Source organism: Podospora pseudopauciseta, chromosome 1, assembly GCF_035222475.1.
Source record: "Podospora pseudopauciseta strain CBS 411.78 chromosome 1, whole genome shotgun sequence".
Classification (NCBI taxonomy): domain Eukaryota; kingdom Fungi; phylum Ascomycota; class Sordariomycetes; order Sordariales; family Podosporaceae; genus Podospora; species Podospora pseudopauciseta.
Window position 1 is genome coordinate 5,593,408 of NC_085892.1, and position 13,962 is coordinate 5,607,369.

Consider the following 13,962-nt stretch of genomic DNA (forward strand, 5'->3'; position numbering starts at 1 on the left):
TGTCCAATGTCAAGCTGTCCCCGGCTGCAACTCTACAAATATCTTTCGAATCTCCGCTGGTGACTCTTCCCATCATGCGTGGGATGCTCAAACTCTTTATGTAAGCCCATGAAGCACGCGAAGCCTCAGAGGCAAACCAGCCAGTCACAGGCCTCGCTTCTCGACTTACACGAATAAATTCTTTCTGTTTTGGCGGAGAAGCTGCCTCTTAGCACGGTTAGCGGCCGCTGACGCCATTTCACGAGTTCCGAATTTCAGGGGATACCCCCCATCTTATCGCCTTATCGCCACCCCGCGTTCGCTTGCTCCGATTAGGGGCCGACTTCCACGCACCTCCGCGGGGAAAAGGAGAGAGGTGTCGGAGATGTTGCCTCAGCCTGCTCTATCTCTCACTCTTGTTCCCAGAGTTGGGAACCAATGATGAGCTCAAGATCATCGCTGTGCGTTATCAGTGCTGAAAAGCCAAACAATTGCATCGTCGAACTGAAAAGACCATTCGTACAGGGTGTATCCGATATGGTCATGTGTATAGCTGCAAACTCGATAACGATCTACTCCTTTATGGCAGCAGCCTCTTCTCGAGTCGCAGGACACAATGAGCAACAAAAAAACACGCCTCAGAACAATTTGACAGATTAAAAACATTTTACAGAAGCGAAACCTCAAGCCCCTCGCAAAACGGCAATCTCTTGATCTCCCAAAACCACCCCGACATGTGCCTTTTCCACCTCCAAATGACTCGCCCCCAGATTCTTCTGCGTCTTATCTGGATGTTTGAGAACCTCAGACTGGTGTTGAGCGGTACGTGATCACATACCCCTCTCGTCGTTTTGCGGACCCGATGGAAAAAAATATATATATGTACATTACAAATGAAACCGCCTCGTGAAGCGCCGGAGTCGTCTGGATTCTTTAACCCAAAAAACATCTGCGGAAGAATGATACCGAAAAACAAAATTGGTCTGTTGAGAACACCATAAAAGGACCAACGCCCGGTGTTGCTGTGATGATATGGTCGTGATATGAAGCATGGGCATTCGTGTGCCCGGCATATCCTCGTGGGTGGTTGACTGGCCGAGAGAGTGCGCTACATGACGGTGCACTTGGACTCGTCTCGTTCCTTCTTCACAGACAAGGCAACCCGCGCGGCTTCGGTGAAGGCCTCGTTAACTCCCCTATTGCGCATGGCCGAACACTCGAGATACCGAAGGGCGTGGATTCGGCGCGCAACCTCGAGTCCTTGGTCGTAGTTGATCATAGGCTTCTTTTCTCGTGGGTTGCCGTCCTCGTTGGCACCATCCTCTTCCTCGTTCCCTTCGCGGAGATCGCACTTTAGCGCGACCAGCACAAGCTTCACCCCTGGGCAATTATCGGCGATCTCGCCCACCCATTTGCTCTCGACGTTTTCAAGCGAATCTTTGCTATCGACCGAGTAGCAAAGCATGATCAAATCGGTGTCATCTGGGCTTATTGTCAGTATACCATCAACTAATGACGTACGACGTGTGGCTGTGGGATATACCGTAGGAAAGACTTCGTAGTCTGTCGAATTCTTCTTGGCCGGCTGTGTCCCACAGTGAAAGCTCAATGTGAACATTGTCAACAAAAATATCTATCAACCTCCCATTTAGCGCAAGTCCCAGAGCCTTTGACTCTCCTCATTGGATGTTCCTCCAAAAACGCACCATGGACGTAGTTTTCGAAAACCGTCGGCTCGTAGACCGTTGGGAAGTAGCTGTGGGTTAAAGTTGAGTATATTGCTCGTCAAGATAGGGGCGGCAACATTGCGCAGACAACTACATACCCTCTGGTGAAGACATTGAGCAACGATGTCTTTCCGCAAGCACCGTCGCCGCTGTTTCGGGACCAAGGTTAGATGGACTGCACAGACATCATAGGTGAAAGCTCCGAGGAGCTCCACAAGACCAATCGGGGCAACTTACAGCAAGACGAGCTTGCGCTGCACCGTCTTGGAACCCCCGAGACCGCAAGGCATTGTGCGAGTGTGGGCGAGACAGGAAATGGGATACTTGTTTCGGTGTGCGGATGGACCAGGTGGTGAGTTGGGACGGCAGCGCGTGGGCTATGGCAAAGACAGTGGCAGTAGCAAAAGCAAGGTGCGTTGTTCGTTGCGCGCGCGAGTGGTACTATCTCTATTGGATTCGGTTTCTTTGCGATGGACGTCGGACTGTGGATCGATCCGAACTGTCGGGGCGAGATAAAATAGTAGTTTGAAAAAGTAAAAAAAGCAGTGGACGAAGGTTTGGGACACCAGAAGTCGCAGGCAGGCAGGCAGGTGACGGACGGCGGGCGGGTCAAGTGTGTGTCAATTGAACAAAGTACTCGAGCAGGCGCGTGCAGAAGACGGCGGTGGTTTGGGCGGCGGCAGTGAGCGAATGTGTGTTACTCGGTACAGAATGCGCGACGCCGGTTTGGAGGTCAGAATCAGAAAATGAGCGGAAGGGACTTGGGAACGTGGGAGGCTCCAAGATCCGGGGGGTGAAATTGAAGCCGGAGATGAAGTCAGCGAGATTGGCAGCGCACCAGTGACGACCCGCCCCTGCCCACAGTGGATATTCGAGGTTCATAGCCAAGTATTAGCGGCCTTCCAGCTTGCCAGTTCCAGACCATGAAGGGCACGGTGCGGATTTGGGAAATGGGGGGTAGCGCTGTGGCTGTGGGGCGCGACTCGGTTCAGTGTTAGCGCTCACTAGCGCCTGCCGGCGAATTTATAAACGTCGAAGGGGGGGCGGATTTTGGTGGTAGGGCTCTCCTGAGCATCAGAATGCGATATCTTAAGATCCAGAAATTGTCTTTAAAGCATAACTACCTGACATACGTTGTGTTAGTATCCTGTGCTTGTCCGATTTGGTAACCCTTCGAAATCCCTTCAGTCGGCTAGAATGTATCGTGCTAACTGCTTACTCTCACCACTCACCTTCCATGACGAGTATTCCCTAAGAACTAACAGCTCGATGACACCCTCCCGCCACCCCACCACCTTCCCGTCTAGATTCCGGCCAGGCAATGAACTTGCATCAATAAAGACAGATATCGATTGCCTATAACTTGCTCAGCTTTCGGCACCCCTCTCCTCTTCACATGCAGACGGCATTCAGTTCGACAGATAATCCACCCGGAAGTTTCAACAAAAAGTCTCCCGCCCTATGATCAGTTCACCTTGTGCAAAATCAGTCCTGACCTTGGCGGTATAGTTGTTCTCGATACTAAAACCAGGGTATCATTCTTGACGCGGGCTTCCACCAACGATGAACCTTGCATCTTAAATGAACAGACTTCTGCGGCCGACGAGGATGTATCCTTAAACTTCTCCTTCCTCCTACCCAACTACCATCTTTGCGAGAACTGACCTGTTCTCCGGGTATCAAATGTATTTCAAAACCATAAACATGCTTCCTTATGCCGAATACCACTCCATAACCTTACATCCTTGTCCCATTAGACCTAAAACCCGTTACCGTCGCTCCGCCCGGTCTGCAATCTTCATCTCGGCCGCTCTGCTGTGAAGTTTGTTGGCAAACCCAGCATCACCACCGTATCTCTTGTTGCGCTGACGAGCCAAGTCCTCTGCCTCCTTTTCTGCCCGCTCTCGAGCCTCGATGGCAGCAAGCCTCTCTTGGCGGGTTTTGTCCAGGTCGGTAGCCGCCTCTTGCATGGCGGCAAGCTTACGCGCACGCTCCTCCTCCTGCGCGCTGTGGTCCTGGTTGCCACTGCGATCTTCAAAATCCCGGCGAGGCCTGTCCCGTCTCTCGTCATTCTCTCGTCTGCCGCGGTTGTCTCGTCTTTCATAGTTGTCTCTCCTATCGCGGCTATCCCTTCCATCACGGCTATCCCGCCTGTCGCGACTGTCTCTCCTATCACGGCTGTCTCTTCTGTCTTTACCGCGGCGCTCGGGTGAGTCTCTTCTGCGTCTTCGTCGATCATCATCGCGAGAGTCACGTCGTCGAGGACTCCTGGATCTATCCCTGGATTCTGACCTGTGCCGTCGGGAATGCCTCTCGCCATCTCTGTCGTCGTCACGGTGACGGTGTGATCGGTGATGGTGGGAGCGATGCTTGTGCCTCCTCTCTTCCTTGCTCTTGGATGACTGGGGGTCTTCGATACCCATCGACGCGAAAATTTGCCTCCTCTTGACTGGGTCGTTCATCATCTTTTCATATGCCTCTTGTTCCTGTCTCTTAATCGCCAGCAGTGGGTCCTCCCTAATCTTTGCGGCGACATCTCGAGGGTTAGCGATAGCTGGGGCCGCAGCAACATCCTCGATCGCAGACTGCTTCGAGAGCTTCTTCACCTCATTATCCTGAAGCAGTTTGTCGATGCGGCGCTTCCCCAGCAGGTAGGCCTCGTTTTCCGCGGCATCCCCAGCCTGCCCAGTCGGCCCAGAGTACATCCATTCAACGCGATCAATTTTGCGCTTGCCGCCTGCCGCCTCGAGCGCCTTTTGAATCTCCTCCTTTTTTCGCTCCTCTTCAATCTCCTGGAGTCGCTGTTGGAGCTTCTTGCGTTCCGCAATCGCTTCGGCTTCGGCTTTTTGAGTGGCTGCGAGATTGGCTGACCGCTGGGGATGCCAGCTCTTTTTCATGTTAAGGTCTCCGGAACCCATCTTGTCGGTATTGTTGATGCTCTCACGCTGCGTTGAAGTGGGTGATGGAAATGTTGTTGGTAGAAACAAAACGCAGCGAGCAAAGCGGCGAAAGTGATAGGTGTTTTGCGACCGTAATTAATTGTGGGGCTACCATGGAAGCAGGGGTCAGCTTTCGGGCCCAAATGCCACATGAATACTGGACCCTAACCCTGGCGCTTACCTAGTGAATTACATGTCACTTGCGCGTTTCGAGGCCAACATTTCAAACTTTCTCAACTGTGTTAACAATTTGAAAGAATAATCAATCGACCACTTAAGATAGCAGAGAGGTGTCTTGGAATTGCGGGCAAACTTTTGAGGATCTTTAAATATGCTCAAGAGGTCTGCTGAATATCATTTCAGCCCTTTGCTTTGTCGTAGTCTCCATTTTCCTGCCTACATCGGATCTCCTGCTTAAGGCGAAAATAACCAAAGAAAAGGCACTTGGATTCTGAGCTACTATTTGGGTAGTCAGAGAAAGGAAGGGGACCTCTTGCGTTCCGACTTGGAAGAGTAGCCCCAAGCATCTATCAATACATGTTTTGCGCATGTCTCGAAATTGTTTCCCATGAGATAATATGCAAATAGCGGGAACCGGCTCGTACCCTTGCGCAGCCCACAGCACTACCCCACACTTGGCAACCAGATCCCCACCATCCCAATCAGCTTCAGCCTTACCACAACTGCCTGGGACAACCTCCAGCGGGGAGCTGTCCTGGAAACAACAACTCTCGATTTTCGGAGCTCCCAAACTCACGACCCCACATCATCGCCACACCAATTAGGTACCAGATCGATTGGTAAACGACTCAGTCATCATCATGTCTGACGACGATTTCATGCAAGCCTCTGATGAGGACTACGACTTCGACTACGAAGACGAGGAGGAGGAGGACAACGGTGATGTCGACATCGAGAACAAATACTACAACGCGAAACAGACCAAGACGAGCGATCCCGAAGAGGCTATCACGGAGTTTCTCAGTATTCCATCGCTAGAACCAGAGAAGGGAGAATGGGGTTTCAAAGGCCTCAAGCAAGCCATCAAGCTGGAGTTTAAGCTCGGCCGGTATCAACAGGTGAGTGCATCGAATATCCGGAACAGATGGGTCGACACATGCTGACCGGCTTCCATCTAGGCTCTCGATCACTACAAGGAGCTCCTCACATATGTCAAATCGTCCGTCACCAGAAACTACTCAGAGAAGTCGATCGACAACATGCTCAACTATGTCGAGAAAGGAGCCGACAACCCGGCAGCGGTCAAGTTCATCGAGCAATTCTACTCCGAGACCCTCAAATGCTTCCAGAACACCAACAACGAGCGTCTATGGCTCAAGACCAACATCAAGCTCGCCAGGCTACTGCTCGATCGAAAGGACTACCACGCCATGACCCGGAAGATCAAGGAGCTACACAAGGCTTGCCAGAAGGAGGACGGAACTGACGATCCCAGCAAAGGCACATATTCTCTCGAGATCTACGCCCTGGAGATTCAGATGTACTCGGCGATGCGCAACAATAACCAGCTCAAGATTCTCTACAACAAGGCGCTGAAAGTCAAGTCGGCAGTGCCTCATCCCAAAATTCAGGGCATCATCCGCGAGTGCGGCGGCAAAATGCACATGAGCGAGGAGAACTGGAAAGAGGCCCAGAGCGACTTTTTCGAAGCTTTCCGCAACTACGACGAGGCCGGCGATCTTAGGCGGATCCAGGTGCTCAAATACTTGCTGTTAACAACCATGCTCATGAAGTCGGACATCAACCCCTTTGACAGTCAGGAGACCAAGCCGTACAAGAACGACCCTCGCATCGCCGCCATGACGGACCTGGTGGATGCATATCAACGGGATGACATTTACAAGTACGAGGACGTGCTCCAGAAGAACACGGATCTGCTTGCAGACCCTTTTATTGCTGAGAACATCGACGAGGTTACGCGTAACATGCGGACCAAGGGCGTTCTTAAGCTTATTGCCCCGTACACTCGCATGCGGTTGAGCTGGATCGCCAAGCAGCTGCAGATTGGAGAAGAGGAGGTCCAGGATATTGTCAGCTACCTTATTGTTGACGGCAGGGTACAGGGCCGGATTGATGAGCACGCTGGCACGTTTGAGATTGAGTCCAAGGGCGACGCTGATCGCATTCAGGCGATTGAGACTCTGGCGAGCGCGGTGGGGGATTTGTACACGTCTGTGTTCAAGGACTCGGAGGGGTTCAAGATTATGCAGTCGTATGACAATATCATGATGGATATGCATTCTGGTGACGATCGGATGATGAGGCCGTCGGTTCCGGGGTATAGGAGGGAGGGGAGGAGTAGGGGTGGGGTGATGATTCACTAGTTCTTTTTCGGGGAGGGGGGATATGGCGATAGATTTATGAAATGGGTTTTGTATGGTATGAATATTGATAGCGGATTCTGCCTTGAGGGATGAGGAAGATGGGGGGGCGGGTTGGAGGGGGTAGAGATTGGGTTTGGGGTTTGGTAGGCGAACCCCTGGTTTATTCATCACAGCAGAGAATTAAAGAGAACAGAAATACTTTAGCATTCCTTGCTCGGGTTCGTTGTGGTTGTTGGGGGTATTTTGACCTGCCTGCTTAGAAAGCGGGATATCCACTCTGCTTTTTGCAAGTTATCGGGGAGGTATATCCACTTGTGTTTTTCTACGAGGGCAGGTAGGTGTAGGTAGGTATGCGGCTTTGGTGGGAAGGGGGGCGGATATCAACAACCGAGATCAACAACCTACCTGTCTGTATGTATGTATGCACCCCCACGTAAAACGGCACGTTCAACGACCCCCAGATCCAAACTCTGGCTGTTAGTATCCAACCACCTTCGAGTAAGCACATTGGGTCCAGAATTCTTCCGTCCGTGACCTGTGCCGTCTGTGCCGTGTGCCGTCTCTATCTACCTCTGTACCAGACTTGGGGGCTTTTCCGTTCCAAGGGTGCAGCAGATATAGGTACATTGGCTTAGTTAGGCACCTGCCGAAACCAAAGAAAGCTGACCCATGGGACAAGGTTTCGATAACTTTTTGGGGTCCGGGGGTGGTGGGTGGTAGCAAAGGTGGGAAGATTTCTGTGTGCGATTGTTCTTCTGGGGGAAGCCGGGCGAGGTATGATACTTCTGGTGTTGGGTTGGGAGAGTTCTTGGCTCTCGGACTTGAGGGGGAGGAATATTGGTTTGGTGTTTGGGACGTGAAGGAGATGGGTTTTGGTGTCTATTGTGAGCTTGATGGGGTGATGAAGTATCTCTCTCGGGTATAGTTGGGTGTGTTTGACTGTGCGTGTTGGAATGTTTGTTGACTTCAACTTGATTTTGTGATGATGCTAGGCTTCACTGACTGGGCGTTGAGATTTACCTAAGGAGACAACATGCTCATACATCGCCATGTTGATTGTTCAAGCACAGGCTAGGAATGTCTATCAATGTATGAATTCGACTAGACTGCCTGTTACCTGGCCTAGTGTCATTTTCTGAGCTGGAGTTTACTTGACCAGGTACATGGGTTTGGCAGAGAATTTCCCAAGAATTCTTACGATAAAGAGTTTCTTTCGGACTTGCAGTACCGTGTCAAGAGGGATTACGCTGGCGTGAAGACACAGGTGATAGTACTGTAGAAAGTTTGTTGAGAGCAGAATAAGTCCCCTAATGGGCACAGTTACCGCCCTTCAAAGAAGAGAAATAGTAAGTTGTGTGGGAGACTCTACCAGTTTGATTGACAAGTTGACCTTGAATGTCAACAGTCTCGGGGCTTCCTGATGGAATTGACTTTCCATCCAAGTCTACCCCAAAGACAGGATGCCACCCATGGCCTACTACTACCCCTGACCAGCCACCCAAGCTCACGCAAGTCAGTCATCACAGTAGTAAGCAAACCCCGACTTCAAGCACCGAGAGCGCGTCGTTGAAATATGCTCTACTGCAAGAGCCCTACAAGTCACGCCCTTCAATCCCACCCAACCTCTCCGCACTCCAGTCAAAACCCACCCACCCACCCACCCACACACACACACACACACACACACACGCTCTGCATAAACATCATAAACTTGGTAGCCCCTCTAACTGGTGCTCGACCGGCATGAATACTCCAACCAAGGGTAACATCATGACTACACTTGTGCCGTTTCCCAATGAACCTCTGTGGTCTCCAAAGAGAGTAGTATTGCAGGCACTGACGACTTGGGTCTAGCTCAATCCGATTGGAATCTGCCCTGTCACGCGTACCCGACCGGTGGTGAGTTACAGCCGTTGAACGGAACTTCCCTTGCTCTTTCGTTGCAGGATAGTGAGGAGCATCGGAGAAAGCATCACCCTCTTCTCATTACAAAAGTCCCATGCCTTGAAAAACACATGAGATCATTCAAAAATCCTCCTCCCCTCGTACAACAGCGTGGGATAAAACCATTCCACAACAGGGACCAACCCATGTAGACGCTCGGAATCTTCCGTGTATACTTACCCCCTCCCTTCCTTATCTCTTCTCCCTCATCACCACCCCGAACTTGATCTATCTCAGTCCCACCATGGTCTAGATCTTGGCTCCGACAAGCAACCACGATTCCGCGTGTGCTGCTAGGTAACATGTGACGATACGACACCAGGGAAATGCCTGAAGGAAAGAAAAGAAAAAGAGTCCTTCGACATATACACCGCTAGATAAAGAAGCCCTCAGCTATCATTCGTGTGCCGGATCACCGCTAATCGGCGGAAGTGGAAGTATCCGTCAGGGATAGGTATATGCAACGGTTGTACCCAGGAAAACCCACCACCGGTTCTACAAAGGGCGGCATGTTGCAGCGGCGGTGACGAATAGGGACCGTATTGCAGTCGTTGGAGTTCAAAGACACAACAACACACAGTGAAAGGGGAAGAAAAAGGGGAAAAGGGTGTCACCGCCGTTTTGTCCGCCGAGGGGGATGAATAGAGCACACAATTAAGGGGCAGGGAAAGAGGGCTCTATTTATAAGAAGGCTTTATATAGTTGCTATCATAGAGACATAATTATGACTGCATGTGCTTGTGCCCGTCACACGCGCTACGGACAGTCATGTGCTTTTTTCAAGTCGATGAGCCTTGGACAACTAGCTTGGTTTCCATAAGAAAGCAATCTAAACAAAGTTTTCTGTTACTATTAGCATCAGTCTAAGGCTGGTGTAGTTGCAGCTTATTAGTAGCAGATCGGAAAAACTCCTCCGGAAGTTCACTGGCAAGGGTGTGCCCATGGTCGTGGAGGATGGCATGGGAGAGGCTTGCATGTTTACAGTCGCACCATCTCTGCTATCCCGGCGTCCTCCTCAAGGGCGTAACACGACTTCGGGGAAGGCCCGTTGTGTCTGGGGAGGTGCCATCGTGACAGGCAAGCTTGGTGTTGAGACCCCACGCCAAGTCATAAGTCAACAAGTACTTGCCGGCGGACAGCCCCGGCCGCAAGGAGCGCAAAGAATGATGGTAATACCCAGGAGGTCGGTGATTGGAGGGTTGTATATCGGTTCGGCACTGACTTTGTGGGGATTTAGATTGCGGTTGGTTCTCTGTACTCCGTATGGCGGTGCTGGTCTAGGTAGGGGGGCATCATGGTCGGCTCCTTCCAGACTTGTATCTGCTTCCCCGCAAGAGGAGCTGGAAAAATGAAGAAAGCGAAGGGCACAGCAGAGGCGAGCTACTGGCATTTCTTGATCAGCCGACACACCGAGAAACACTGAGGATGGTTTGCAACGACACGGGAAGCGGCAGGATGCCTCGGGAGCGACCTGGGAAAGTCCTGCATGATGTTTCGCGCCGCACATGAGAGAAAGCATGGTGGATGGTGGCCGGCCTCGCAAGCTCCCTGCGAGCTTGGAGCGGGGAGAGCGAAACGAAGCTGGGACGGGCTGAAGCGATGGTGGGCTAAACTGGACTGAAGATTTGATAATGGATGGAAATAAGGCCGCCAAGATGGGGTGAAGCGGGAGCTGCCCGGGTGGTCTTGTCTCGTCCAGCGCAAGAATTCCCGCCCTTGTGAAGCGCGCGGAGGGGCTGGTTGCATCCATGGGAGGTCCTGGGTTGCAGCGCATGGTCCAGATGCCAAGGGCCAGCCCGAGAAATGGTGTGCAGATGGGACTGGGCCGGCCGTTGACGAAGATGGTGAAGTGAATACTAGTAGAATGTAAGCGGGCAAAGAGCCCTCTAGTGCTTTGTTTTCCTCTCCGGACCTGTTCTTGAGAAGCGTCAAATACAGAACGCCGGAGCGGACAGACGACAGGCCGGTAGTTGATAACTCGTTGAAGATGTGGAGCGATGTTTATGCCAGGGGCAAGGGCAGGCAAGTCCCCTGATGACGATGAGGTGGAGACGGTGCTCCTTACCCCACGGGGCTACGGGCAGCGCATGGACCACTAACGGGTTAGGGGAGAAAGAACCCCAGAAACAGTTGGTTGGCTTGTGCGTTTTTTCTAATCGGCACTCTCAAACTGGCATTTTTCCACCACTAACCTCTCTTGCCGGGCTAGACACGATCGATAGACCATCCTCAATCATTTCAGCTCCATCTCGTGCAACTCGGCTTTTCTGCCCCAAGCTTTCCGCATCTCTGCCGTGCCATTGTGCGGCAGTGTGTGCTGTCTGGCGATGGATGATGATACGGCGAATATCGACAGCTCACCCACGTTACATTTTGAGCACGCTCCCCGCTAATTTGTAACCATGAGAAGATGTAATTGGTGCCCCTGGCTGCACCGTCGAGACCGCCTCCCGCAGCCCTTCAGAAGAATCACTATTCGAAGAGCCCTTCGTTGTACACTGGCGCACCTCGTAGGGTACTATGATGATGGTGTCAGCGAGCACGAATCGGATCGATGAGCGTCCTGACGTCTGCCGCCGGCACGACCCACTTAGCCGAATGCTCACCAGTCACAGGTGCATCGCCATTGAAGCAATTGACGTCCCCTCGAGCAGTTTGTTTGATATTGGCTTGAATCTCGGTCTTCTGTCCACAGCTAGTTCGAGCCAAACCTGTGGCTGTCAGAGAACACCATGCACGGCCGATGGGGATAGAACCTAGTTTGGATTGGTTCATCTGCAAGCCATCACTGGCAATCAGACACCAGGACCGAGAGCGTAGAGGGCTCGCAGCTGGCAGTACGACACTGGAACGAAAGACTGGCACCGTTAACGCAACACATCCAACAGTCCACCAAACCGGCGACGAAACCGAAAAAGCCACCACGACAGCAAGCCCGGGTTGGGTCTAGTTCATGCCAGCCAGCCCCAATGCATGAGCCCTCTTCCTGCTGGCACACTTTACGGCATGGATGAGTCCGGGAATCCTTACAAAGGACCAATAGAGCGCCGTCTCCTTCCATCCTTCAGCATCGTGAACCTGCTTTCAAAATCGCCGCTGGAAGATTTTCCCAAAACTTTTGTCATTAACCTGCGAGTGTAGACGCTAGCACTTCGCTTCATCCAGAGGGCACATGGCACGTCGAGCTCCGGCTTGGCACTGCTACATTCTCCAGGTCATCAAGCAACTCCTGCTACGCTACGCTGAGCTATCCCATGTCTCGGCTCGCCAGGGTAGCAGTCTTCAAACGGGGGTACGGCGTTTGGACAGATCGACAATGCTCCCTTCTGCACTTGTCCGTGGCTGATGAAGCCGACGCCGTTGTTTCCTCAAGATTGAACACTTCGCCATGAGGTACCAGCTACCTAACACGAGGGCGCCACTTTTCAGTTGAGCCGAGCTCCAATTCGAACTTGTACAACCTGTGCCACTGAGGAGCATAAGGAACATTTCATCTGACATATGCTCGTTGCGTCAGCCCAACGCCCACCGGAAGAACGTTGACGATCCGACTCGGCAGGGTTGAGCATCGTGGTTGAATGAGACTTGAGACGTTATCGCGCAACTGCCGGGAAACCTCAACCTATGCATTGAAGGTGCGGTTTGGAGGTTGTTTACAGAATGGCTCGTAAACTCCACATTCCCGGTAGCATGTAGTTGGAGAAGCACAGATGCCAACTCTAGCACTGGCCAGAAGACGCACAACACACCTTCCCCTGACGGCAGCTTATGACGGATGTCGATCAGACCCGCTAGTCCGATCTAGAAACCCGTTCTGCCAGTATAATCCCGGGTTGTCCAGGACGCACGCACGGTATCTGGCTAAGCAATGCTCAGATCAAGTTTTTTCCCGGTTCAAAAGTGTGTTGACATAACCTCACAGTTAATTTGCTTGGGAAGGCGGGTATAATGTGGCAGATAAAGACATAAGGTCCGTTCTCGGGCAACACGGACGGCTCTTTCGGTACATATAAATTAACTATCCAAGTGTGCCCTTTCCCATGACATGGGATAAGCGACCAGCAGGCGGAGGACTATGCCCGAGTCCAGCGAGCTCCGTGAACGGCAGGCAGGCATAAAAAACATTTCCGCTATGCTGTTCCGATGCCGACTGGGCAGAGACAAAAGCATTTCGTGAGGTATCCTCGGCGGCCAGGGCCTTGAAAACTAAAAAGACAGGGCCTTTCCGGAAAGGTTGACCGGTAGTCATGGCATGTCACCGCTCACGTCAACACCGGTACTCGTCCCTGATCTCGCCATGCCGCTGGCTGATTCTCGACTGGTGTTTCGGCATCGGCGTCAATACCACCAGGTGCAGGGGCCCGTTGGAGTTGCAGTCTCTCTCGGACCAAGGAGGTACCAGCATCTCCTGATGCCACACCCATGGAGCCACATCACACACCTCTACCAGCTACTTGCCCACCGTGATCGTGTAAGAGCCAGCTGTCAAGGCTGCATGCCGGGCATTTGCGGCAAGCCCTCATTGAACACCACAGCGCCCTGCTGGACGAGTTTTTTTTTCTTTCTTGCTGGATATCAAGCGATAGCGCTGACATCAATGGCTCACCGCAGTACAACACAACCTGTTCACGACAAACGCATCCTGCAAAGCGGCATCTGGATATTTTGCAAGCTTCGGCATTGTATTTGCCCTCAACACTTCGAAACCTATAATTACCCGGCCCTGGACTCGGGGAGGAGGCTGGAGCTTCTTGAGCACCCCTGTTCTTCCGATTTCTTGAAGTTACGGGCAGCGGGCTCGAGTGTCTCGCAGGGCGCCCCGGCACCCTGGTATCCCAGCAATACCCCGGGCTCCCAGCATCCAGGATCAGGGGCATTCAGGATTTTGAAGAGAAGCGGAGCAGTGACAGAATTTCAAAGCTCCCACACTCTCTGCACAAGGGCACACACACACACACACACACACACACACACACACACACACACACACACACACACACACACACACACACACACACAAACAGGAGG

General features: G+C 52.2%; 3 protein-coding genes across 3 annotated transcripts; 1 reads left to right on the forward strand and 2 right to left on the reverse strand.

The window, feature by feature from the left end:
• Positions 1–517: 517 nt before the first annotated feature.
• On the reverse strand, positions 518–2,846 carry RHO3 (Rho GTPase). Its single transcript, XM_062908114.1, has 5 exons — positions 1,944–2,846; positions 1,805–1,855; positions 1,686–1,735; positions 1,523–1,612; positions 518–1,461 (listed from the first exon to the last, which is right to left on the reverse strand). Exons 1-5 carry the CDS (start codon positions 1,994–1,996, stop codon positions 1,088–1,090), a joined length of 618 nt encoding a protein of 205 aa, XP_062771153.1. The 5' UTR covers positions 1,997–2,846; the 3' UTR covers positions 518–1,087.
• Positions 2,847–3,475: 629 nt separating this feature from the next.
• CWC25 (RNA-splicing factor) lies at positions 3,476–4,624 on the reverse strand (the record flags this gene model as incomplete). The annotated part of the gene is made up of 1 exon (XM_062908115.1): positions 3,476–4,624. One exon carries the CDS (start codon positions 4,622–4,624, stop codon positions 3,476–3,478), a length of 1,149 nt encoding a protein of 382 aa, XP_062771154.1.
• A 546-nt stretch (positions 4,625–5,170) lies between these two features.
• On the forward strand, positions 5,171–7,074 carry CSN2 (COP9/signalosome complex subunit Csn2). The gene is made up of 2 exons (XM_062908116.1): positions 5,171–5,724; positions 5,785–7,074. Exons 1-2 carry the CDS (start codon positions 5,467–5,469, stop codon positions 6,988–6,990), a joined length of 1,464 nt encoding a protein of 487 aa, XP_062771155.1. The 5' UTR covers positions 5,171–5,466; the 3' UTR covers positions 6,991–7,074.
• The last annotated feature ends 6,888 nt before the right edge of the window (positions 7,075–13,962 follow it).

Excerpts from the sequence above, each read along its gene's own strand:
- RHO3 (XM_062908114.1), bottom strand. The coding sequence starts at position 1,996 with ATGCCTTGCGGTCTCGGGGGTTCCAAGACGGTGCAGCGCAAGCTCGTC. Across the intron at positions 1,736-1,804 it reads CTCAATGTCTTCACCAGAGG|CTACTTCCCAACGGTCTACG; the intron begins GTATGTAGTTGT and ends TTTAACCCACAG. Across the intron at positions 1,462-1,522 it reads ACTACGAAGTCTTTCCTACG|ATGACACCGATTTGATCATG; the intron begins GTATATCCCACA and ends CAATAAGCCCAG.
- CSN2 (XM_062908116.1), top strand. The coding sequence starts at position 5,467 with ATGTCTGACGACGATTTCATGCAAGCCTCTGATGAGGACTACGACTTC. Across the intron at positions 5,725-5,784 it reads AGCTCGGCCGGTATCAACAG|GCTCTCGATCACTACAAGGA; the intron begins GTGAGTGCATCG and ends GCTTCCATCTAG.